Here is a 21628-nt window from a genome sequence, read left to right on the forward strand (position 1 = left end):
GAGTCAGCATAAGATGACTCCGGATCCTGATCTCTGGCTAGACGTTTTCCGAGAGCATCTAATAGATGTTAAAACTTAGTTTGAAGTAGGGGACTCTAGACCTTATTACTTAATCGACCGGTGGAGGTGTGAATGAACGAACTTCAAAAATTACAGTACGCAAATCATGTATGAGCAGTGGTAAACAATACAACAAGTAACAGACCCTGGCATGTACGGAAATTAACGATCAACTTGAACAATGGGTAGATTGTAGGAAAGAGATGATATCCAATGCATAATATCCGCCGACGTAGAATCAGAAATATAATCCAAGCTAGAATGTAGCTGTGAAGTTGCGATAAGCCTCCTGCCCAATTACTCCTTCGATTTCACCCCCAGTCTGCGGGGGTGGCATTTTCTCCCTCTTGAACGTCGTGATCTTTTGGAGTCGAGCACGCCAGTTGGTGATGACCTCGACTTCTTTGGTGTCTCGCTCTGTGCGTTCAAACACAGACGCAAAACAATCCGCCAGTAAGCTGAGTTGCCTAACCAGCAAAGGGAGCTGTTCTGCCGATATGAGCTTGAAGTCACCAACAGGCGTAAAGTCACTCATGCCAGAGGCACGTTGGATAGTGACCTTGAAATACTCGTTTTCGTGGATGTTATTGGAAAAGGCAGCAATTGCGCCAAGGGAATGGGGTTCGATGATGATGTTCACGAATTGGAACTGAGTGGCAAGCGTGTCAAACTGATAGGGAATTCCGGAGTCATTCCACACGATTCGGACATAGTCATTTCCAATATGACGTTTTTTGTCGACGCAATACTTGTCGTGAGGTTTGGATGGCATCATCGTAGCGGTGTGGTAAAGGACTTGACCTATATCATCCCACCATGCATAGGCGTATTCGCCATCTTCGTCCGAGCTCAGGCCACCCGCATAAACGTCAACTTGACCTCGAAGATTGATGAGTCTGCCAATGCCCTCGAGGAACCTTGTATACGCAGGTGACCCATGGGCGTTCCGTAAAATATCAAGCTCATGTGTCTGGCCAGGTGCAACGTACATGATACCCACTTTATGGGTATCAATCACGGGAATCTGATCCAACGACCGGAAGAGAGCCGGAAGTAATGCTGCATCGACCATCCGCTGGCTAGCGGATTGGTTCCTATCAGGGTAAGGGGAAAGCTGAAGTGCGAAGAAAGCGGGATCGACGGCAACGTATTTTCGACGTTGAGAGGGAGCAGTATGACTCCACACATAGCCAGTGATTGGATCTGGTGCTGGTGGTACAGTTCCACCATCATCCCTTACGACAATGGTTTTGCTCGTGTCCTAGAATGGATGAGTCCATTAGTTTGTGAACGAGAGTTCCGACTTACACTGCGAGGATTCGTTTCCAGCGATTGATCGACATCCGCGTCGGGGCGTTCAGGGCGCGGAACATCGCGCTCCATCATCATGCCCGCAGCCACGGAAACCATATCGGGATCGACATCACCAGGCCCAACTAAGGGTATATTTTCTAGCTTGCAGAGGAACCTAGTCAACCCAGAAGGGCGACGAGATAGGACTTCAATCCAACCGAGGCGAGCCAAAGAGCGGATGGTGACGACAGAGTTACCCGAAAGCCATGTCTTTTCACTGACAGCAGGTTCCGGGGATGCCAGATTGTTTGGATTCATTACAATCTCACTCAGCGTCGAACGAGCGGGTCGTGGATCGGCGCTGGCGTATGCATATCGCGCCAGCCAGTCGAAGCATACCTCGGTGGGTTCGTCAATGCCATCCTTTCCTTCGTTTGCTAGTAGCAACTGGCGAGTGATATATGAAATATGTCGAGGACGATGCGGAAGCTTGACCGCCAAGAACCAAACGTATACCACGGAGAATGAAATCATCCGAACATACTGAGACATTGCCCACGACATCGCGGGCGTTGCACAAGGACGATTGTGATGCTGAAGGTATTGCAGCGCAACCCCAAACACCATTTTGAAATCTTCTTCTCGCAAATTAGCATGTAGCGCCGGGATGGAGCCGACAATGGAGAGGAAACTGAGGATGTGGACAGCCATGTCTGGGTTGGACATGATCTGCGACAGCTTCTCCAAGATTGATGGTAGGGACCTCTTGAGCGAAGACAGAAGCTCGAAGGCACATAGCGTCAAAGCCTGCAGACAGCAGATGATGGTCGTGGGCTGACTATCCAGCCCTTCTCGAAGCACATCAACAATAGCGTGTCGCAACGGCAAGTCAAAACGCCGCGAGTAGCTGATGAGGACGGTGAGTGTGTGAAATGCTAGCCCATGAGCGTCGCGAGGTTTGAGACCGAGAGGCCAGCGATCAATACTGGATGCTAATCCGCCGCTTGCCAGCTCAGAACAGAGCGACGTCAGCAACCTCGCAATCATCTCACGACACTTGGGGCCGCAAAACAGGTGCTTGTTTGCGAGTTGGACGGGAAGATGACAGAGTACGTAGGAAAGAATTTCCCAATTTCTTTCTTTCTCTAGCACGTCGAAAATGGCAGACAAATAAGAGTCGATGCGTAGGACACCAATAGATTCGGATACTGGATCATATGAAAAGATGCCCTCGCTTGGATTGTCTTGGTCTATCGAAGTGAGCGGGAGAGATTCGGGAAATTGCCAGAGGGTCTCCAACGGTTTTACCTGATTTGTACTGGGCGATGGCGTTGGTAATGATGCTCTCGACTGACTGCGGCTGCCTGCCGACTGATTTGGCCTGATTCCCCTCCCACGAGATGCTCGTCTCCCATCACGCTCTTGAGGACCTCGAGGCTGCGGTTTGCGCACATGAGAGTCATCGTTGTTCAGGTCACTGGAGCTAGTCCTCTCATCTTCTGACTGCTGCACCTGTCCAAAAAATGATGGCCCTTGTATCCGGCCAATCAGCGATGCCAAGGTCATGATATTGCCATCCGGATCATGATGGGCGTCAACGAAGTAGAGGCGGTGGTCCCTATCAGCACGGATTCGCATGGTAAACTGGAGAACAGTGTGACGAGTGCGGGGGGATTTTGCTTGGCTGATGAGCTTCACCAAAGTATCGAATACTTGGCCTGCTAAAATGACGTTACGCTGGAGTAGTGCGTGAGGAGTGAATGCGAGTTGGCTGAATATCGAAACCAACGACACCACTGCTACGGCTGCACGAGGCAATATTGGCTCCGATGCAGGGGAAGCGACCAATGGAGGGCGGGGACTCTCGTGTTCTTGAGAGTGTTGAGACTGAGAGCGAGAACCCGCAAGGGATGACAGAATTGACATGACAGAGGGCATATTCGAATCTCTGTCTCTCACATTTCCGCCGCGGTGCTCTGACTGCTTTCGTGAGAGCATAGGTGTTACAACAGCAGAAGCACTGCTGGAGGGAAATGCAGGTGACGCTGGCGTGCCAGCGTTGGCACACCCAGTGTCATCGTCATCCTCTTGGACTCCTCTTTCGACAGCAACAGCTGTCAAAAGGTCTATCAACTCCCGTACAGGGACGAAGCGAGTCGGGGCCTCGAGCTCTGAAGATGGGGCCACCGATGTTGATGAAGTATGCGCCTCTACTGCACGAAGGACTACTTCATCGCCCAATATCCTCCATGCCACGCTGCTGTCGAATGTCAGGTCTTCCTGCGGGTTGTCTGCCTGCATCCGACAAAAATCGAAGACTAGGTCTGCCAGTGACTTCCTGTAGCTATGCATATCCTTGAGAGAGTCGTAGACAGATCGTAATGCCTTCATGATTTCCAACCGCGTTAGCGCTCGGGTAGGAGCAAATAGAGTGGGATTTGAAAGAATGTCCTGCCAGCTCTTCAACCAATCCGGTGATGCAGGCGACAAATCATGTTGTTCAAACATCATACTTGGGAGTTTGGCAGTGTCTGCATCGGTAAGATGGTCCGCAATAAAGAAGAGCGTGGTGGATAGCAGCGGAATCATGTATGTTGAATGGTCTCGGGCTAACAAGGATGAAAGCGTGCGTAAGAATGGCGTGGGGGCCTCAGCAGGCTGGTCTAGCGGTAGGATCAGGGGCGCCCCATCCGTGGTCCTGTGTAACTAGTCAGGGTGTAAGCGACTGCCCGTAAAACGAGCAACACACCTGATCGGACGAACAAAATTGGCAAGCTGGCGAAGAATTGTTCCTGCAACGCACGCCTCTTCATCGTCCATATCAACACCATCCTCCCTCTCGTCAAACTCCTGAAAGATATCCCTCATAGTGCATGCTGCTTCGTCCATTATTTTGTCCTTCTCCATGTCATAATCCTCCCTGTTATCTGCTGGCATAAAGTTGACCCAAGCTTCAACCGACTTGCCGAGCAATCTTCCGAGCCTCGTATGATCCCATCCAGATATATCATCCTTCGACCATGCCCGCTCCATAAGATCTTTCTCAAGATCCTTGTGTCCGGGAGCGCCTGTAGTGGGGTATGAGACGGACGTCAATCTGCAGATGTATGCGCGAGCCATTTTTGTGCATAGTCCTTGGCGAATAATGTTTCTCAATGTTCTGTGCGCACCAAGAGCGATAATTGGAGCGATATGAAGGTCCTTCCCAACATCGGTAGGAGGAAGAAGATGTCGTTTGAGTATTGCCATGCACGAACTACCGTATGGCCCGGAAAACAATACGTTCAAAGATTTTTGAATTCTGTCCTCTAAGTTAGCTGGCATATGAGTGCGACCTGCCATTATGGATACACGGGGTAAAGGGGAAGCGAAGAAGGCCTGGGCGCGTAGGAGGACAGGAAGAATGAGCGTCAAAAATTTTGGCGCGAGAGCTTTGAGCTGCGAACTGAGGTGGTCTAGATAGATAATGACCATTAACTCTGCTGGGTGTTTTCGAGAAGGCAAATTTGGGAATGAGATGGAACGGATTGATATGGATGATGGATGACGTCTGTGAGCCCCAACAGTCGTTTTTACGCCGACAAGTTGATCGGTGTGAGCGGTGAGAGGCGGTGAGGGTACGGGATCAGCAGCAGAACTCAGAGGAGGTACTGTCAACGCCCGACCAAGAAGACCAGCATAGAACTGAAGGACACTGGCAAGGTCACCTTCAGATACACGAGCCGCGGATTCCGGTTGCTCCAGTACAGAAGATAGGAATGTAGCCAAAAGCTCAACGTGTCGTTCTCGTTCTGCACGGTCAGTAGAATCTGGGGCATCACCCAACATGTAAGCATCAAAGGCGCCTTCTGTCCATGTCCTGAGCAGGCTAATTAATGGGATTTCGATACCAATGACTTCGGTTCCCCCTCTTGTGAGAGCCCGTAGAGCCCGTAGTCGAGGTTCCCCTACATCGGGAGCCCAGACGGTATGCAAGAATAGCGAAAAATACTGAAGGATATCTGCTGTACCCAGATGGCCATCAAATCTCTCCCAGAACGTTGCCATGATTTCATACCCTGCTGCTTGCAGCGAAGAAGGCGAATCGTGACCGCAGAGTGCAGCCCACACTGGGTTCAGCACGGATGGTCGAGGCAGCGGTGATTGTGATGCTATTAGAGTAGCCAAAGAGCGTGCATGTGTGAGACTTGGAACTGCAGGAGGAGTCAGCGCCTCAATGAGGGCATCGAATGTCAACGTCTGTGTCTGAGGTGGGACGGTAGTAGATATGGTGTCGGCTTTGCGCCGCCACGCAAACGGGGTGAAGGTTGTCGTGTTTGACCTTTGTCTGAACCGGAGGTTGGCATCTGCATCCTGTTGCTGACGAGACATGTGCCGTATTGTACAATGATACTTTATGGGCTTCAACTAAGCCGATCTGTAGAATGTATGATGCTTTGACATAACGTACCTTCCACCCCAAAACCGAGCCGAGCCTGGCTAGTTCTAGGCAGTAGATTTCGGAGCGCCCGTCTCTACGAGGACTTGAAATCGATGGTTTTTATCGTAGGCTGCCGATGGAAGTACTGCAAATCTGATAGTGGTGCGCACCGTGGAGACAAATTATCATTGGAAATATTGATATTAATATGGGAATAGATTCCGATATTACCACCGTAACAAACGGTTAATTATTATATTACCGACCAAGTATCACAGAAGACAAAACTCGATAGCAAACGATCCAATCGACTACGAATAGCAATTAAATACAATGTGTTAACACATAATCGCCATGACTTGGTGTTACAAGTTAACTAACTCGCCTCGTACAGCTAGAATAATCAGGTCACATTAGATCCGAACCCCATCCAAGATCAATCGCCCAAGCGGATTGCCTTCTCCCTTGCCGTTGATCGGAGGACAAAAGAACATTGAAACGGCACAGGTCGGCTAAAAAATCAACAGCAGTGAGGATGCTGATGCTCCATTTCTCCAACACACAGAAACGCACCAGACCACTCCAGATGTGAACTCTTCCTTCACTTCAATTTCTTTCCCTGTTTCATCTTTTGCCTTTGTTATCCGGAACGCTGCAAGGAGATGCACCACCGCACTCCATGTCGCAGCTTCGGCAATGAAACGCCCTGGGCACCTAACCAGATTGTGAGAAGAACAATTCCTGGATAAGGTTGACTTGCTACTCACCCTCTCCTTCCAAAACCCCACATAGGTTTAGCCGCTATCGTGTCTGGCAAAAGTGTCCCGTCACTTGCAAAATGCCTCTCTGGTTTGAAAATATCAGGATCATCGTGTCCTTCTCTGGACATATCCCTGAAGAAGCGACTAAGTTACAAGGCGCAAGACTCGTCAGAAAATTAACACGTACCATATATTAGGCAGAATAAGAGAGCCTACGGTGAAACACGTCGCATTAGGACCCACTGACAATCAGAATCGGCCGACTAACCTTTTGGAATGAAATAGCCCCCGAAGACGTCATCACTTGATGTTGCATGAGGAATACCTGTCGGAACAATAAGAATGACATGACTGACACATCAAGTCCCTCACCAAGTGGTGCAACGACGTGCCAACGAATAGCTTCCCGAAAAACTGCCTCCACGTACTTCAAAGATGGTCGGTCGTAAAAATCCGGTAGCCTATCGACGCCAACGACAGAATCAATTTCTTGTTGAGCGAGCCGCTGAGCCTCAGGGTGCAAAACCATCGCTAGTATGAAAGAGGACAACGTAGAAGAGCTCTGTGGAATCCATCAGCCGATCTGTCCGCAGTCTACGTCATAGTGTAGCATGGTGGACCCACCGTATCAAACCCAGCTATGAACGTATGTATGTTGGTTCCTGCAGCGTAATAGAAAGCAGACACACTAACCAACAAAGACAGTCAAGGCAATTTGTTTCACTGCCTGTTCTGGAAAAGCCTCCTTCCCCTCGTCCATTTCAGTCAAAAGATCCGACACCAATGACTTCGGTGCATTTCCGGCGGCCTTAACCTCTATGAGTATTCGCGTCCATGAGATTACTATGTCGCGTGCTCACCATGTTCCTTTTTACGTATTCAAATGGTTCATTCATGGACTCAAGTGCGAGCTTCCGTGTACGCTGGGCAATACGCTGGAATGATGCACCCGGAAACCAGGCAGGTAGTCGCGTAACTGCAACGAGGTAGCGTCAGAAGTTCTATCTTAAATAAATTGCGTACGTATAGGAAATGCCGTGAGTATTGCACTCCTTTCAGGTACAAGGCCAACATTTATTAGTTCCACAAGTTCGGCGACAGATTTAATTGGGGGAGCATCCCAAGAGACTTTATCGTGTCCGTACGTTACCGACATGATAATCGAAGCTGTGTATCTGGTCCCATTTCAGTCATCGTAGGCGTCAGCGGGCGAGGAATGGGGAACTTACAGGAAAAGGTGCTTCTCGAACGCCTCAGGAGAGTTAAGAAGGTTAGATAACAATTGGCGAGCCTTGTCCAAATAGAGATCTCGATAAGAATCTGCTGCGTCAGCTCGCAGTGCTTGGTGAAACAATCGTCGATGAAGCCGGAGTGTATCTCCATACGGAAGAAACTGCGGTGATGAAATCTATGCCAAAACTAACGATTTCTCGCGATCAGAGCGAATAACAAGGGGGAAATGCGACCTCACAGTTTGGGCACAGGACCCGCAGGACGGTCAGAGTATATCGCTGAGCGCTGATCAAGGAGTTGGCGTGCAATTTTCTCAGAGTTGATTATGACGACGGTCTGGCCGATCAGACGACATGATACAATGGGACCTGCTGGAGATGTGAGAGAGGCAAGTATTCAAAATTGTAGTACTGACCGTATTTGTCCTTCCATTCACTATATGTACGCCATGGATGCACTACGTCAATGTCACCAATATTCCCAATGAATGGCAGTGATCGAGGTCCCGGCGGAAGGGGCAGCCCAGCTGACTTCCTTGACCAAGACCAACAATATAGTAGCGACAAGACCGTAACGGTTACGGCGAGGATATAGGGGAACGACATCTTCACGCTGTGTGCTGGATGTGGTGCTGAATCAGAGAACCGACTGTCGCATTCGGGAAGAGGAGCTTATTTGTACTCTCCCAATACAGTTGAAATGGCATGGGGCGTCGTATCAAAGCTTTGAATTTGAAGGCTCGTACCGAACAACTGCAATACATAAAAGTGAGCAGATGACATATTGATTGACATTGTTTTGCAATCTGCCAAATATTTTTATTGCTGCTTGAACGCGCGTCGAACTTTGGCGTAAGGATGCTAACCTTGAAAAGATGGTTTGTAAACCCAATATGCTTAGTGTCAGACTATGGAGTAAAATGAGTTCATGCTTACTTGGTTGTAACTCATGTACAGGTGTTGTACACGTGCACATGTACTACGTAGGTCCACTCAAAACCAGATATGCAGCGCTTGAATGCGGTCCCAGATCGGTGTTGGGTGTTGTATCAAGCAAGTATGGAGATGAGTGACCGAGAAAAGTCCCCGGAAGTTGCAAAACGTCACTTCAAGGTACGAGCATTAATGAATATTGCTCCTTCAAGCCTATACAAGACGTTCCAACAATTACTGGGCAGAACTGTTTTGAGGTAGTTTTACCGGCAGAACTGGCAGGACCACATGATATTCTAACGACCCCGAGTATTAATCCACTCGCGTGAGGGTCACAAATGGTATCCACAAGAATATTTCGTCATTGTAGCGGCGTAATCTCCAGGAAGACAACAGGCTAGACCAAAAAACGGACAAACGTTCAACGTTCAATCAGAAGAATATGACAAAAGATGGCGAAAGGCGCTCGCGCCCCAATTGAGTTGGCAACTCCCGACAGCGCGTTGAATTAATTTCGCTTTGTCTCGTGCGATTTGGGGTCGGTTAGGTACGTAGGTCCAATTCATGCGCCATCCTAGACTACGTTATCTTCATCCCCAATTGGCATATTCCAACAGCTGCTCACTGTTCGCTCAAGTTTTCAGCCGACGGTGAATGTCAAAATCGAGCCGTGGAAACCATTAGCACAGCTCTGCGCATATTTTCGGTGATGGATGTTTGACAGAGTCCTCCCACCAACGTCCATAGCTGTCAGGGAAGGGGTGCTTTGCATAGCACATCACAGTACTTAGTCATCGTGGTCACCCGTGCCAAGTTAACCTTGACAAGAAATTATGTCATTAGTCGACGACACTGACTGTAATAGAAGCGCATGACTTTTGATACAAGAGGGAAAGGGAATATCGTTTCAAGGAAATATATATGCTTAGGCGGCGATTGATTCAGAGACCGGTGATGTAATTGATGCGCGTTCAGGGACTTTGTGTCTATTCGGAATGTTAACAGGGCACTAGGTAGACTCGAGACGAGACCCTGGATTGCGGCAGCTTACCTCGATTGGACATGTTCCTAAACAGATAAGAAGTTGATGGTTAAGAATCGATGCACGATCTGCCATTGAAATATCTCGTGAAAGGACATCGTGTATGTAAACTCTGTCGGCACAATGTTGCCACTCGACAAAATGATGGCCAGAGCTATTTGCATTGTCAAATGATGCGTACACGACACTGGGAATACAATATAAGGCAAGGATACTGAGCGACTCGGTAGTGTATGATTTATCGACCCATGAATGTAAGTTATGTGTGGCTTGATACTAAGCAATGATCGCAATAGGCCCGAGAATACTAATCCGAGAACATGCAGGGTCCCTTATCGCGTGATCGAATGGGGTAAGGACACTCTCTTTGGCTGGCTCCTTCCTTTTGACAACGGCGATGATGTGTGCAGGGCTGGTTGAATTACCGAACGAATATTACAGTCGCGAGGGGCAACTTCTCCGCATTTAACGTGAGCCCTGCAGTTATGACAGTCATGTATCAGACCCACCATGATCAAAAGTCAAGAACCTACCGCAGCCCACAATCGTCACATTCCAAAATAGGTTTCCAACCAATCCTCTTTAAGCATATATCACACTTCTGCACGAGTAATCCACTAGAGAAGATTAGCTCTAGGGGGTTCCATCCTCCGTCGGTATGACGTGTCGGGGATACCGATCTGCTACTACGCTTTGTGCCAGGTCTAAGTAACGTAAAGCGGTGAAGCATAGCAGGAGAACTGATGGAGGAGGGGCCTTTCGTCGCTGTGGTAGAACACTGGATGGACGATTGTGCAGTCTGATAACTCTGCGCCGACATGATGGAGGCGCTGCTCGTTGGAGTATTGCTATTGTCAGTGAAAGAGGCACCTGGGGTAATAGGTTCCGCCGTTCCGTTTGGGTCGAGTGCAGGTCGAATAGTGAGAATGGAAGATAAAGATGTTGGGATGTCATCTGCAGTTGTGGGAACATGGGCCCGGTCGACGACGGGGCTGTATTCTGACAATGTGCTAGAGTTACTGACGAGAAGAGGTTGGGTGCTATCACCCGAGTGTCCTGAATGTCAATAATCGAAGCATGTTACCAGACGTCGTCGAAACTCTAAAGCAATAATCTCACCGTTGGCAGCCGTGCTCCAGTCGCTGTTTGGATCTAGGCTGACAACAAGACCTTGCGCCGCGTCCACAGACTCTTCATCGCTGCTCTCCTCGCCGCTGGACAGGGCCGCAAGCACATCCTCTTTGACTGAGGCCTCATTGTGCCTGATGTCCTTGCCAACATCAGCCCCGAAACTTGGAATGCGGGGAGCAGCACCCCGGCGTCTGCCTCCTGTCATAAGTTTGATGCTCCCAACGTGAAAGTTATCAGTGTCTGGACGTGACAAAACCTCCGTTTCGATTTCGCTTAGCCTGTCTAAAATGACGCGAGTGGTGGGGCGTGCCTTTGGATCCTCGGCAAGACAGTCGAACGCAAGAGCAAGGAACGCCGGCGGACAGCCGGGGCTTGCCCATCGGCGCACCTCCTCGGGGTCGATGCCAAACTTTGGGCCAGTACGTTTGAAATGGCGGTCATCAGCTAACCTCCGCGCCGCGATCTCGCAGAAGATGATACCGAGAGAGAAAATGTCTGTGGGCAAATCGAACTCCTCCCCAAGTAGAATTTCGGGTGACATGTAGGAATCAGTCCCGCAGAAGGTAAGACGCTTGCTTTCCTCTTCGTTGCGAGCGGCAATCCGAGCGAAACCAAAGTCGGTGATCTTCAATCTGCCGTTTGCGGTGACAAGGAGATTTTCGCCTTTCAAATCGCGGTGTATGCACTTACGTGCATGAAGGTATGCGAGAGCACGGGAAATATCTGTAGCAAAAGAAAGCCGGAGACGCCACGGAAAAGGTTTCGTCTTATCGAATATGTACATTCTAAGATTTCCTAAATGAACGATATCAAGAGAAGGAGATAAAGTTCTCAAACCGGACGCACCGTTCTCAATGTACTCTGATATTATGAATATTCGTCCATCTGGGGGCGGGGCACGCGACAGGCCAAGGTAAAGCACAACATTTGGATGACGAGCTTCCCTGAGGCGACGCTCAATGCCAGTCTATAGCTAGTAGCGCAAGCTTACTTCATTAATCTCCATTCCCTCTCAAAATATTTGGCGACATTGTAACTGTTGGATGGCAGGACTTCTTTGATTGCGACATCAATGCCCAGGTATGATCCTGTACATTTGTTAGCTTATATGGGTATCTGATTGAACAAGATACCTTTATAAACATTCCCAAAAGAACCTGATCCTAGCTTCTTCCATTCTCCCTTGATGTCCTTTCGACAAGATCGGTGGGTGGGGGTTACTGATATGAGTAGCACGTACCTCGAATGGTATAACATCGAATGGGTCGGACATGAGTTGATCATACAAAATCTGCTAGTCCACGGCGGTTTAATAAAAGAGGTCTGAAGAGAAATGGTCACAGTGAGAACTACGGTGCAGGAAGCAAGGCCAGCATCATAGGCCAGGCTGACCGTTTGTGACAGAATATATGTTCCACGTGGTACCTTGCAAATGTCCATTCACATTAGTCAGTCAGGTATCCTTTTTTGGCATCATTGCAAACAGTTTTGTTATCACAACTTGTTCTTAAGCACTTGAGTGACTGGCGTCCAATATTGTCTGTGAACTTTTATCCAACTCTTATCTGAACATAAATAAGTACGGAAGTCACCTGCTCACGCGTGTAGAGATATATAATGAAATGTATTGACTTGAAAAGGAACTTGTTTCTTGTTCTTGGCTGCCAACCATGTCGCAAAGCGAGGGTTTGGTCGGTTTCTTTAAGCCCTCTAGATGGGCTCTCGAACGTGAAGAAACGACTTTCGCGAACCATGGATGGAGTAATAAGGACATGGATCCGGTACCTCCGCGTCTGAGAACATGGACGTAAGTACGATAGTTGTTGCACCGTTCAGCTGTTTCGTAACCTCGATGCCATTCCTCGTAGCACCTGGAATTATGTAGGATACACCACGACGATTATCACAGCACAATTTACTAATACCTGTTTATTAGATATCCTATTGGATCTCTGATGCCACTAATCTTGCAGTTTGGGAGTTGGCTAGTTCCATGCTTGCAATCGGTTTATCTTGGTACGACTGCTTGAACCAGTTCTCCGCTGACTGCACATTTTACCTGACATTGCGTCAACTGCTAGGCGTCAGGCTATGCCATGTATTGCGGTTGCCTATGGGATTATCTCCATAGTGATGGTTTTGACCGGCACCATAGGCGCTCGTCTCCATGTCGCCTTCCCTGTATTAAACCGATCGTCATTCGGCTTCTGGTTCAGTTACTTCACCGTGTTCAGTCGCGTCTTACTATCTATGTTCTGGTTCGGTATACAGGTAATGATTGTGGGAATGCGTTCTATGACAGGAGTCCTCATACATGCATTTAGACATACAACGGGTCGCAATGCGTGTATCAGGTGCATTGGGTCGTACTCTATCAATCTTTGGTCATATTGACTTGAAATGCAATTCAGATGCTCAAAGCCATTTGGCCTTCGATTGCAAGAATGCCCAATCGATTACCTGTCTCTGCAAATATTACCAGCTCTGGTGCGTCATTTCCCCTGCTGTCCTTATCATATACTTACCTGACCAATTTGTCAGGATTGATGTGTTACCTTCTCTATTGGCTGATCCAGCTTCCGTTTCTTTTTGTAACTCCTCATAAAATCCGTTGGTTATTCTTCGCAAAGGGCGTGCTTACACCTATAGCATGGCTGGCAATGGTTATATGGGCATTTGTCAAGGTCCCTGCATCACAGGGCTTGTTTTCCCAGCATGCAACTATCGAAGGCAACTACTTTTCATGGGCATGGCTCAGCGCGATGAATAGCGCCTTGGGAATCTATGCCAGTTTGTCGGTCAATATTCCCGATTTCACTGTAAGTCAAATAGATTTGTACATCTTCTGCCCCAATTGATCACTAAAACTTGTAGCGCTACGCCAAGAACGAACGAGCGTACGAATTTCAATTTAAGATTGATGCTGTTGTCTAATGGGCTTTTAGTCAATATGTCCAACCGTTTATCATTCCCATCGCATTTACGCTGTGCAGCTTTGTTGGAATTGCTGTGACTAGTGCTGGAATACAACTCTACGGCGAGGTCCTGTGGGACCCTCTTTTGTTAATTGATCGTTGGGACAATCGGGCCGCAGCCTTTTTCGCTTCCTTCGTATTTGCATTGACAACTATTGGTACCAACATCAGCGCCAATTCGCTCGGGGCAGGGAACGATATGACAGCACTGTGTCCAAAGGTTAGCGTCTACACTATCTCCACAGGCAATCGCTTATTTCAAACAGTATATCAACATCAGGCGCGGACAAATATTGTGTGCGATTATTGGTGGTTGGGCTCTGTGTCCATGGGAGATTCTTGCCAAGTAAGTCTTCCCCAAGTGTCACGTCCGTAGAGCCCTTATCATCCGTCGATAGTGCTACGGGGTTCTTGAGTTTTATGGATGGATACACCATTTTCCTTGGCCCTTTTGCTGGCATCATGGTCACTGATGTGAGTGTAACTTACAGGCATTCCCGCTCGCGCCCAGTTGTCGATTAACAATTTGCGTTACACAGTTTTACCTGGTGCATAAAGGTTGCGTCGACGTTCCCGCTATGTATGACCCTTCAGGACGATATCGCTACACTGGGGGATTTGTAAGCTTTGATGCTACTGGCTATGTTGAACCGCCTCATGATATATTTGACTGCTTACATAGAACTGGCGCGCAGTCCTGGCTATGATAGTAACTGTTGCCCCCACGCTGCCCGGCCTTATCAACTCGATCAATCCAGCTATCAAGATAGGGTACGCAACCCACTTATTCGACATCGCGTGGATGTACGGGGTACGGCACTCCTGATCTCCTTCACACGTGTCTTGCTCACCTTTTGCTAGTTTGTGGTTGCATCCCTGGTGTATTATGTTGCATCGTACTTGTTCCCTGCTCACGATACCCATGTTGATACCCTAATCTCTGCGGACGATGTCATGCCCATAGACAAGCAATATGAAAAGGACAGGCAATCTCCCATAGAAACAATGCAGAGTGGTACTGAAGGCGAGGATAAGAAAAGCGTAAACGTCGAGACCACTGAAGTACAGGTGTAATATATGCATAGCACTTAACACATCGTGTGTCCCCCTATTAATGTTGATGGTCCGTATTTTGACTTGGCCGTCTTTTCGAACTCCTCGTTATCAGCTCACCTGGGGAGCGCAATGTCCGGTTTTCACTGGGACTGAGCGCCAGTGAACTCTACCTATGGCCAGAACGGCTGGAATCGCGTAAAAGATTTGTTTGATTTTGTTTGGGTGAGTTTTGTAGTGGCAACCCCGAAGCTAGAATGTTCGGGGGATCCCATTTCCCTACGTTCTTCTTCCCCACCACCATCTTCTCCCGTAGCTTGACACGAACAGTCAGAGATGCGTGCTTATATATATTGGAGGGCTTTCTCCTCGCCAAATCCCTGATGAATGTGAGGATTTTCTAATGTTCAGGACAGGTATGTATATGTGCATGTTTTCGATGAACAGGCTTTGGAGTCCGTCTTGTACAGGAAGTATGCATAGTTTACACGAAGTTTACTGCGTGATTCCAACATATGAACTGACAAATTGCATCGTTTGATGGATGAACTCCACTGAGACATGAGAGCAGTGCTCAATATCAAATGCATGAGGTCGGATACGATTTTTCAGACGGGACGGACCTTGGGCTACTATATCTCTTTTATCGTTTGTTAGTAGGAACAAATACTATTTAGGTTGTCGTACTTCTGCTAAGCACCCTCGACCTCAGACTGCTGCATGCGCAGAAATATTTCATTCTGCCAACAACACTAAACGCAAGAAGCAACTAGCTATGGTGACTCTTTGCTGGCGGCAGCACCCAGGCTTTCCGGCTTTACAGCAACATAGCTCCTGTGACTTTTTTCAACCCACCAGTCTTGTGCCACAATTACTTATGCCTTCGAGTGACCTTGGTCCTAAAGTGGTAAACAAGGTGATAATCTGGATTATCTAGCCTACGAGAATGCTTCACGAACTCTCTGATGCCATAGAGCGAAGTCTGCTAGCCAAATGAATTGCAAGCGAGTCCTTGACATTCGCACGTCCGTCGGAATGATTGCCTGGGTCATGGTGAAATTTGGAGTATTGTGCAATGTGGTATGACTGTTGAAGTGTTTTCTCTTGATGACAGATATATGAACATTCACGTGCCAGCATTACTTCGTATCTGGGTACAGGTCACACATCGATTGGCAGGGAGTGCTTAAAAAGTCACTCTACACTTGAATGTACCCCGCAGCCGTTTACGATGAGTTCCCCCCAATCCTTCCTTGCGCTCATCCTACTACAACAGCCTGACCTGCGCGTCCCGGACAACACGCAGCTCATCCTCACTTCTGCGACTTGTCTTGCTGCAGCGGGTGTATTTTTTGGGCTTACCGTCCTAAATCAAAGAGTAGCCTTCCTCTTCCACCTTCCCCTCCCACTTGGAGACTTCAAGGGCACGTCTTGCCACCTCACAAATAAGGTGTCCCATTTGACTCACCGAGTCTTGAATGCTGATTGTGTCCTATCTCCGCAAGACCATTCCTCACCATAGCGGGATGGATTAACGAGTATGGTCCTCTCATCACTATTCGATCAAATTTCGAGCGGATCGTTATTATCGGCCGCTATAAAGTCAGTTCCCGTACTCTGCATTGTCATATCCTAGCTCAATAATATTCCGTTGCAGGCCGCCGTGGAAATCATGGAGGGTCAGGGCAAATTTGTAGCTGATCGTCCTCGCATGATTGTTGCTGGAGAAATAGTTAGCGGCGGAATGAGCATTGCCCTTGCACCCTTCGGGGACCGGTTCCGTCGCATGCGTAGGTTAGTAATCTGCGATGCATCCCCTCAGCTATCTTACCTTTCAACGTGATGCAGCGCACTTCATTCTCATCTCCAACCTAAAGCAGCTGAGGCATATCAGCCACTGCAGATGTCACACGTGAAGAACATAGTTCTTGGCGTTCTTGACAATCCGCAAAACCTCCAGCATCATGTGATAACGTAAGTGTTGTCGTCTATGATAAGTAGTATGAGTACTTTGCTTACGGGTACTTTGGAGTTATGCTGCAACGACAATCATGAAAGCTGCATATGGGAAGAATACGCCTACGTCTGCGACCGATCCTGAAGTCATTGAGATGCTTCAAGATGGTTGCTAAAATGCGCCCTGGTGCTTACCTGGTGGACTCGATCCCGTGGCTCAGATACCTTCCTTGGTATGGCCGAGAATTGAAACTGGGGTTTGAGAGGAGAAAGATACTTCACACTAATCATATGGAATGGGTAAAAGAGCAAATGGTATGCAGTTCCCTTTCATTTTCCACTTCATGACTAATATCTTCCACAGCAGAGCGATCAGGATATCGTTCCATCGTTCATGAAACATATGCTAGAAAATAGCCAATCCTATGATTTGACAGAGGCTGAGATGGCCTTTCTTGGTGGTTCCTTTCTTGGAGCTGGTTCGATTTCGGTGAGGTGCTGCTCTATTGCCTCCGAAGATATGCGACTAAAATCAGAGGCGAAAGACTTCTGTGTCGATATGCACGGTGCTCATGGCGGCCGCGTGCTTCCCTGACGAGCGGGCTGGGGTTCGGGCCAAGCTCGATGCAGTCATAGGAAGGCACCGAGGTAGCTTGATTGACTTCCGTATTGCAGCCCTATGGATTCAATAATTTCTGCACTAAAGCGCCGACCTTCATTGACCAAGGGTCTCTTCCTCGCTTGCAAGCATTCATCTCCGAGGCTTTGAGATGGAGACCTGTTCCTTCAGGTGGTGGGCATCTCCATTTTCATTGTGTACCTAGGTGTCATAACATTCACACTGCAGGATTTCCTCACCGAACAACCAATCGCACCTATGATGATTTGTCCCATCAGGAAAACTATTGTATTCCAGCTGGGACTACGGTATTCGGCGACCATTGGTAAGCATTGCGCTTCAAGAAATCAAGGGTCTAACGGTCACTGCCTTAGGTCTATCTCTCGGGATTCAGATGTCTATCCGGAGCCTCACGCGTCCAAGCCTCAACGCTGGATTGATGAGCAAGGTGGCCTGAGAGACGATTTAAATTTTTTTGTCTACGGTTTTGGTCGGCGGTCAGTACCGTCCCCCAGCCACCCGTTTTTGAATGACATTCCTTTCAGTGCATGTCCTGGTCAACATGTCGCGGACAGGTAAAGCTGTGTTGCATGCACGCGGTCTTCCAAACTTATCTCTGTTGGTACAGATCGGTGTTCATAGCTACGCTCCTTGTTCTTTGGGCCTACAAGCTCACTCTGGATCCTACGCAGCCATGGGGTTCACGGTCAGATCGATATTAGAGGTCCTGCCATGCACATTTGAGTTTAAGAAGAGAATTCCAGAAATGGAGCTTAGGAGCATGTTGCAGCATTATCCTAAGGTCGTATGAGACGCTTTGATGCCTGGATAGGTCAGGGGAAAAACAAGTTCCCAATGAATCCTCCCAGACTCACAGTATGTCTTAATTTTGCCTACTAAGCCAATTCTGAATTGTGCATTACCGTGACGTACCTCCTGTCTTCCCTGGTCAAATCCAGCTTGTGGATAACATACTATCATGGAGTTCACATCCAATTGCTGTGATATTCATATTGCCATCTGCGTGCGAACACAGATATCCTACTAAACACCTCATAGTTCAAGTGTTCATACAAATTTGAATGAAAGTACAGGGCATGCCGAAGAATTATGAAACGTTCTGACAAAATCCTTAAAACGGTGGTTCATTTGGGACGGCCCCACCTATTAGTCTAGAACAGCTACAAAAACCTTGTGAAGGAGGAACCAACCTGCTTGATTTCAATGCACAGAATCAAGCAACCACAATGGCGTGGTTGAGTGCATACCTTGAATATATCACCAGCCCATCCAGCATGGGCTTTCGTCGTTAACACAATAATGAATCATGAAACCCGTCGGTTCACAGCTACTGCCCCTTGCGACTTCCCATGGAAAGTGTCACTCCAGATGCAGGCACGCCTCTCCCTCTGCGCACTACCAATGCCTCTTGCGGCCTCTTTGCCTCGAAATCCCACGTAGCGAACATTTGTGCATCGGGTAATGTGAATGTTGGAGGTTCGTTGCTGCGTCCGTTGGTTGTACCCTCGTCTTTACCTTTCCCGCCGGTAGGCGCCCCTGATGCAGATGAGTTCCAAGGGGCGCTGACACCGGCGCCATAGTAGAGTTTCTGGTTGCCCCGCTGTAATACAGGTGGATGTGCGAGACGCGTAGTGCGTGCGAGCACTGAGGGCTACAGCGGTACCATCATGAGACATGAAACGAATGTGCAAAACCACGACTTACAGGTAAGATCTGACGCGCGAGTTCTGGTAGACGCGAAGATTGCTGAGACACAAGAAAAATGGGCTTGTCTGCGGAGAAAACAGGGCGAGGTGGCGCAGAGGGAAATATAGGTTTGTTATTGGACTCTTTGTCGTCTTTTCCTGCGCGTATGTCATCCAGAGTCGACTGCGGGACAGGGTAGGAAGGGCCGATGACTGCGACACGAGGTGGGCAGGGTACAATGTTGGCGTATAGTGTATCTGGAGGGTTCCACCGTGGATTGTTTTGTACTTGAGACAGGAGCGTCGTCGCAACTTTGTGCTTCAAGGGGTTTGGTGGGGCGGGAGGGGGAACGGGATGCGTGAGGATATGGTGGTATGCTTGGAGGAGCGCTTGTGCTGTTTGAGGGGTTGGAAGGTGAGGTGGCTGTTTTTTGGAGAGGGCGCTAGCTGGTGGGCGCGAGGGAAGGTGCCACTCTGGCGTGCAAGCTAGGACAGATTCCGAGTAGTTGACCTGTGTCACGTAGTCAGACACGGTGTTGGAGGTTATGTGTTGTGGGATGAGTGAGGGTGGCTTTTCGAGCTTCACGGTGTGAGGCGTTGGCGCTGGCGACACGCTTCGCGGACGCGATGTGTCATCTGGGAGGGGAGGAAAGAAATCTGGGGTAGTTGAGCGGTCGAACAAGTCATCGTAGTCGTCAAAGTCATCCAACAAAGGTTGCGGGTCGAGAAGAGGGATCTCGTCGTCTTCGTGGCCCTCCTGTAGATAACCTGTGATAACAACTGTGCTTAAAAAACGGTGAATAGGAGAATTTGTGAAAGATACCTCTAAATTCTAAGAGATCGTCGAGTCTCCTGGCACTGCTACTCGCATACCTCCCCAGGTCCTTCCCTTCAGAAACACAATACTCGTCTAATTCTTCCAGGTTCACACCTAGGTCTCCTAACGAGCTCAACACATCCCATACTGATATTCGTGAGCGTCCTGAATGTTCGGCGTAGTTGCCACAGACAGAAGATAGTAGAACAAGATAGCGAGAAACGAGGCTGGCGAGAACGACAGATGCCTGTGACGATGACCTCGAGAAATTGTGAGCGTGTAGGATCTTTAGGATGACTGAGTCGAGGATGGTCGCTGCTGCTGCTTGAGATGCCATGTCCGTGCGTAATGGTGGTTGTATGTAGATATTGACAACTTGGATAACAACTTAGCAATCCCACGCGTATGTCTTGCAACACCTGACGTTCGCCACTCTTGGTACTACTGCTTCTTCATCAGAAGATTTAGGATAGTCTCCCCTAGGCAGAGAGACAGAGGAAGGCCCGCTCCCTCACGCCTTTGTATCTGAACTAGGTACATTAATCCTCTCAGAGTCAAAATTCACCACCGGCTCCAGCGTTCCCCGGTTTCTGCTCATGCACCTCTCCCCCTCTGCGTGAAACGTCGTCTCCGTCTGCTAGCTGCCCTACAAGACAGACAGATGTCGTGCCAGGGGGGTGATGATATCTCGATGTTAGCGCCGCTGGGCAACGCCAATATCTGGGAGACCAGGAACGGTTCGTTGCCAAGCTCAGTGTAGATAAGTTTGATGTATCTCTTCCACACTGCCTCTTCCTGTTCGATGGACTGTCCGATAATGACGTCGTGAAAAGCCTGTTGTCTTGGAACTTGAAAGAACCAAGGGGCCATCGAACATTCTTGTGTTTCGTTATCGCAATAAACGACCAATGTTATTTACGACGGATTGTGTTCAGTCCGCGTACTTCATTAAACATGAGATGAAGATACGCTGTAAGCATCAATGTGCGTGAATTCTAGTTACCTGTTTGTCCTTGTTCATTGATCTTCCGTATTGTGTCAGGTGGTTGCGCTCTGATCTCGCAGTGATAGCATGTACTGATTATCCTCAATTAATCATTGTTGGCAATATCTGGGTCCCCAGTTTCAAGTGCGTGCATATCTTTCCTTTATCATAAATACATGCCTATCCCCGCAAGGCAAATGGCTCTGAGTCGTACGGCGTGTCCATCTCACCCCTACGTACACTCTCTGCCTCTGCCTCCAGATTCATTTTGCAGGCTTTACAAACACCTAAGTATTAGACCGAGCTGGCCTCGGCACTCCACCTCGGTAATTCAGGGTTGTCCTCGATGAGACGATTCACGCAAGGGCGAGTCAGCGCTAGGCCGAGCATGACCTGCAATGTCTGGGTTCCCAGTTTCAAGTACATGGACACCTATCACATTCTTCCTATCCCAAATGCGACTCCGAGTCTAGTGCTCCTTCTGCAAGGCCTTACTAATGTGTTTCAGATGTCAGTAGGGTTTGGTTCGAGACTACTCCCAGGAATTCTGTCGTTTCCTCCATATACGACAACTCTGGTTCCCGATCTCACGGACACAGGAGCGCTTCTTGTCAATGCTGCTCACGTAATTTGTCCGGTTAATCC

General features: G+C 48.6%; 6 protein-coding genes across 6 annotated transcripts; 2 read left to right on the forward strand and 4 right to left on the reverse strand.

Moving 5' to 3' along the window:
• Positions 1 to 78: 78 nt before the first annotated feature.
• BJ212DRAFT_1436787 (uncharacterized protein) lies at positions 79 to 5956 on the reverse strand. The gene is made up of 4 exons (XM_041337733.1): positions 5804 to 5956; positions 4103 to 5745; positions 1369 to 4051; positions 79 to 1321 (listed from the first exon to the last, which is right to left on the reverse strand). Exons 2-4 carry the CDS (start codon positions 5722 to 5724, stop codon positions 317 to 319), a joined length of 5310 nt encoding a protein of 1769 aa, XP_041188230.1. The 5' UTR covers positions 5725 to 5745; positions 5804 to 5956; the 3' UTR covers positions 79 to 316.
• Positions 5957 to 6209: 253 nt separating this feature from the next.
• On the reverse strand, positions 6210 to 8473 carry BJ212DRAFT_1535089 (CyP450 monooxygenase; the record flags this gene model as incomplete). Its single annotated transcript, XM_041341807.1, has 13 exons — positions 6210 to 6285; positions 6347 to 6487; positions 6541 to 6654; positions 6716 to 6746; positions 6803 to 6859; positions 6907 to 7094; positions 7224 to 7342; positions 7395 to 7510; positions 7558 to 7709; positions 7764 to 7927; positions 8017 to 8135; positions 8183 to 8301; positions 8379 to 8473. The coding sequence occupies 13 exons, from the start codon at positions 8471 to 8473 to the stop codon at positions 6210 to 6212; spliced, it is 1491 nt and encodes a 496-aa protein (XP_041188231.1).
• A 1516-nt stretch (positions 8474 to 9989) lies between these two features.
• Positions 9990 to 12380, reverse strand: BJ212DRAFT_1385397 (kinase-like protein). The gene is made up of 7 exons (XM_041336798.1): positions 12113 to 12380; positions 12006 to 12063; positions 11864 to 11960; positions 11719 to 11816; positions 10861 to 11667; positions 10275 to 10797; positions 9990 to 10218 (listed from the first exon to the last, which is right to left on the reverse strand). The coding sequence occupies exons 1-7, from the start codon at positions 12143 to 12145 to the stop codon at positions 10074 to 10076; spliced, it is 1761 nt and encodes a 586-aa protein (XP_041188232.1). The 5' UTR covers positions 12146 to 12380; the 3' UTR covers positions 9990 to 10073.
• Positions 12381 to 12542: 162 nt separating this feature from the next.
• BJ212DRAFT_1281475 (permease for cytosine/purines, uracil, thiamine, allantoin-domain-containing protein) lies at positions 12543 to 14921 on the forward strand (the record flags this gene model as incomplete). The annotated part of the gene is made up of 14 exons (XM_041331620.1): positions 12543 to 12679; positions 12741 to 12753; positions 12809 to 12888; positions 12954 to 13143; positions 13197 to 13226; positions 13284 to 13359; positions 13414 to 13691; positions 13747 to 13769; positions 13818 to 14067; positions 14114 to 14193; positions 14246 to 14321; positions 14387 to 14467; positions 14530 to 14658; positions 14709 to 14921. The coding sequence occupies 14 exons, from the start codon at positions 12543 to 12545 to the stop codon at positions 14919 to 14921; spliced, it is 1656 nt and encodes a 551-aa protein (XP_041188233.1).
• Positions 14922 to 16131: 1210 nt separating this feature from the next.
• Positions 16132 to 18286, forward strand: BJ212DRAFT_1449182 (cytochrome P450; the record flags this gene model as incomplete). Its single annotated transcript, XM_041338658.1, is given in 14 exon segments — positions 16132 to 16328; positions 16406 to 16502; positions 16558 to 16694; positions 16749 to 16874; positions 16933 to 17002; positions 17022 to 17171; positions 17221 to 17346; positions 17393 to 17504; positions 17563 to 17649; positions 17704 to 17800; positions 17850 to 17972; positions 18021 to 18050; positions 18104 to 18174; positions 18198 to 18286. 14 exon segments carry the CDS (start codon positions 16132 to 16134, stop codon positions 18284 to 18286), a joined length of 1512 nt encoding a protein of 503 aa, XP_041188234.1.
• A 173-nt stretch (positions 18287 to 18459) lies between these two features.
• On the reverse strand, positions 18460 to 20398 carry BJ212DRAFT_1385415 (uncharacterized protein). Its single transcript, XM_041336799.1, has 3 exons — positions 20005 to 20398; positions 19201 to 19949; positions 18460 to 19147 (listed from the first exon to the last, which is right to left on the reverse strand). Exons 1-3 carry the CDS (start codon positions 20333 to 20335, stop codon positions 18824 to 18826), a joined length of 1404 nt encoding a protein of 467 aa, XP_041188235.1. The 5' UTR covers positions 20336 to 20398; the 3' UTR covers positions 18460 to 18823.
• Between the last annotated feature and the right edge of the window lie 1230 nt (positions 20399 to 21628).

This window comes from Suillus subaureus, assembly GCF_016647635.1.
Source record: "Suillus subaureus strain MN1 chromosome Unknown BJ212scaffold_41, whole genome shotgun sequence".
Lineage (NCBI taxonomy): Eukaryota > Fungi > Basidiomycota > Agaricomycetes > Boletales > Suillaceae > Suillus > Suillus subaureus.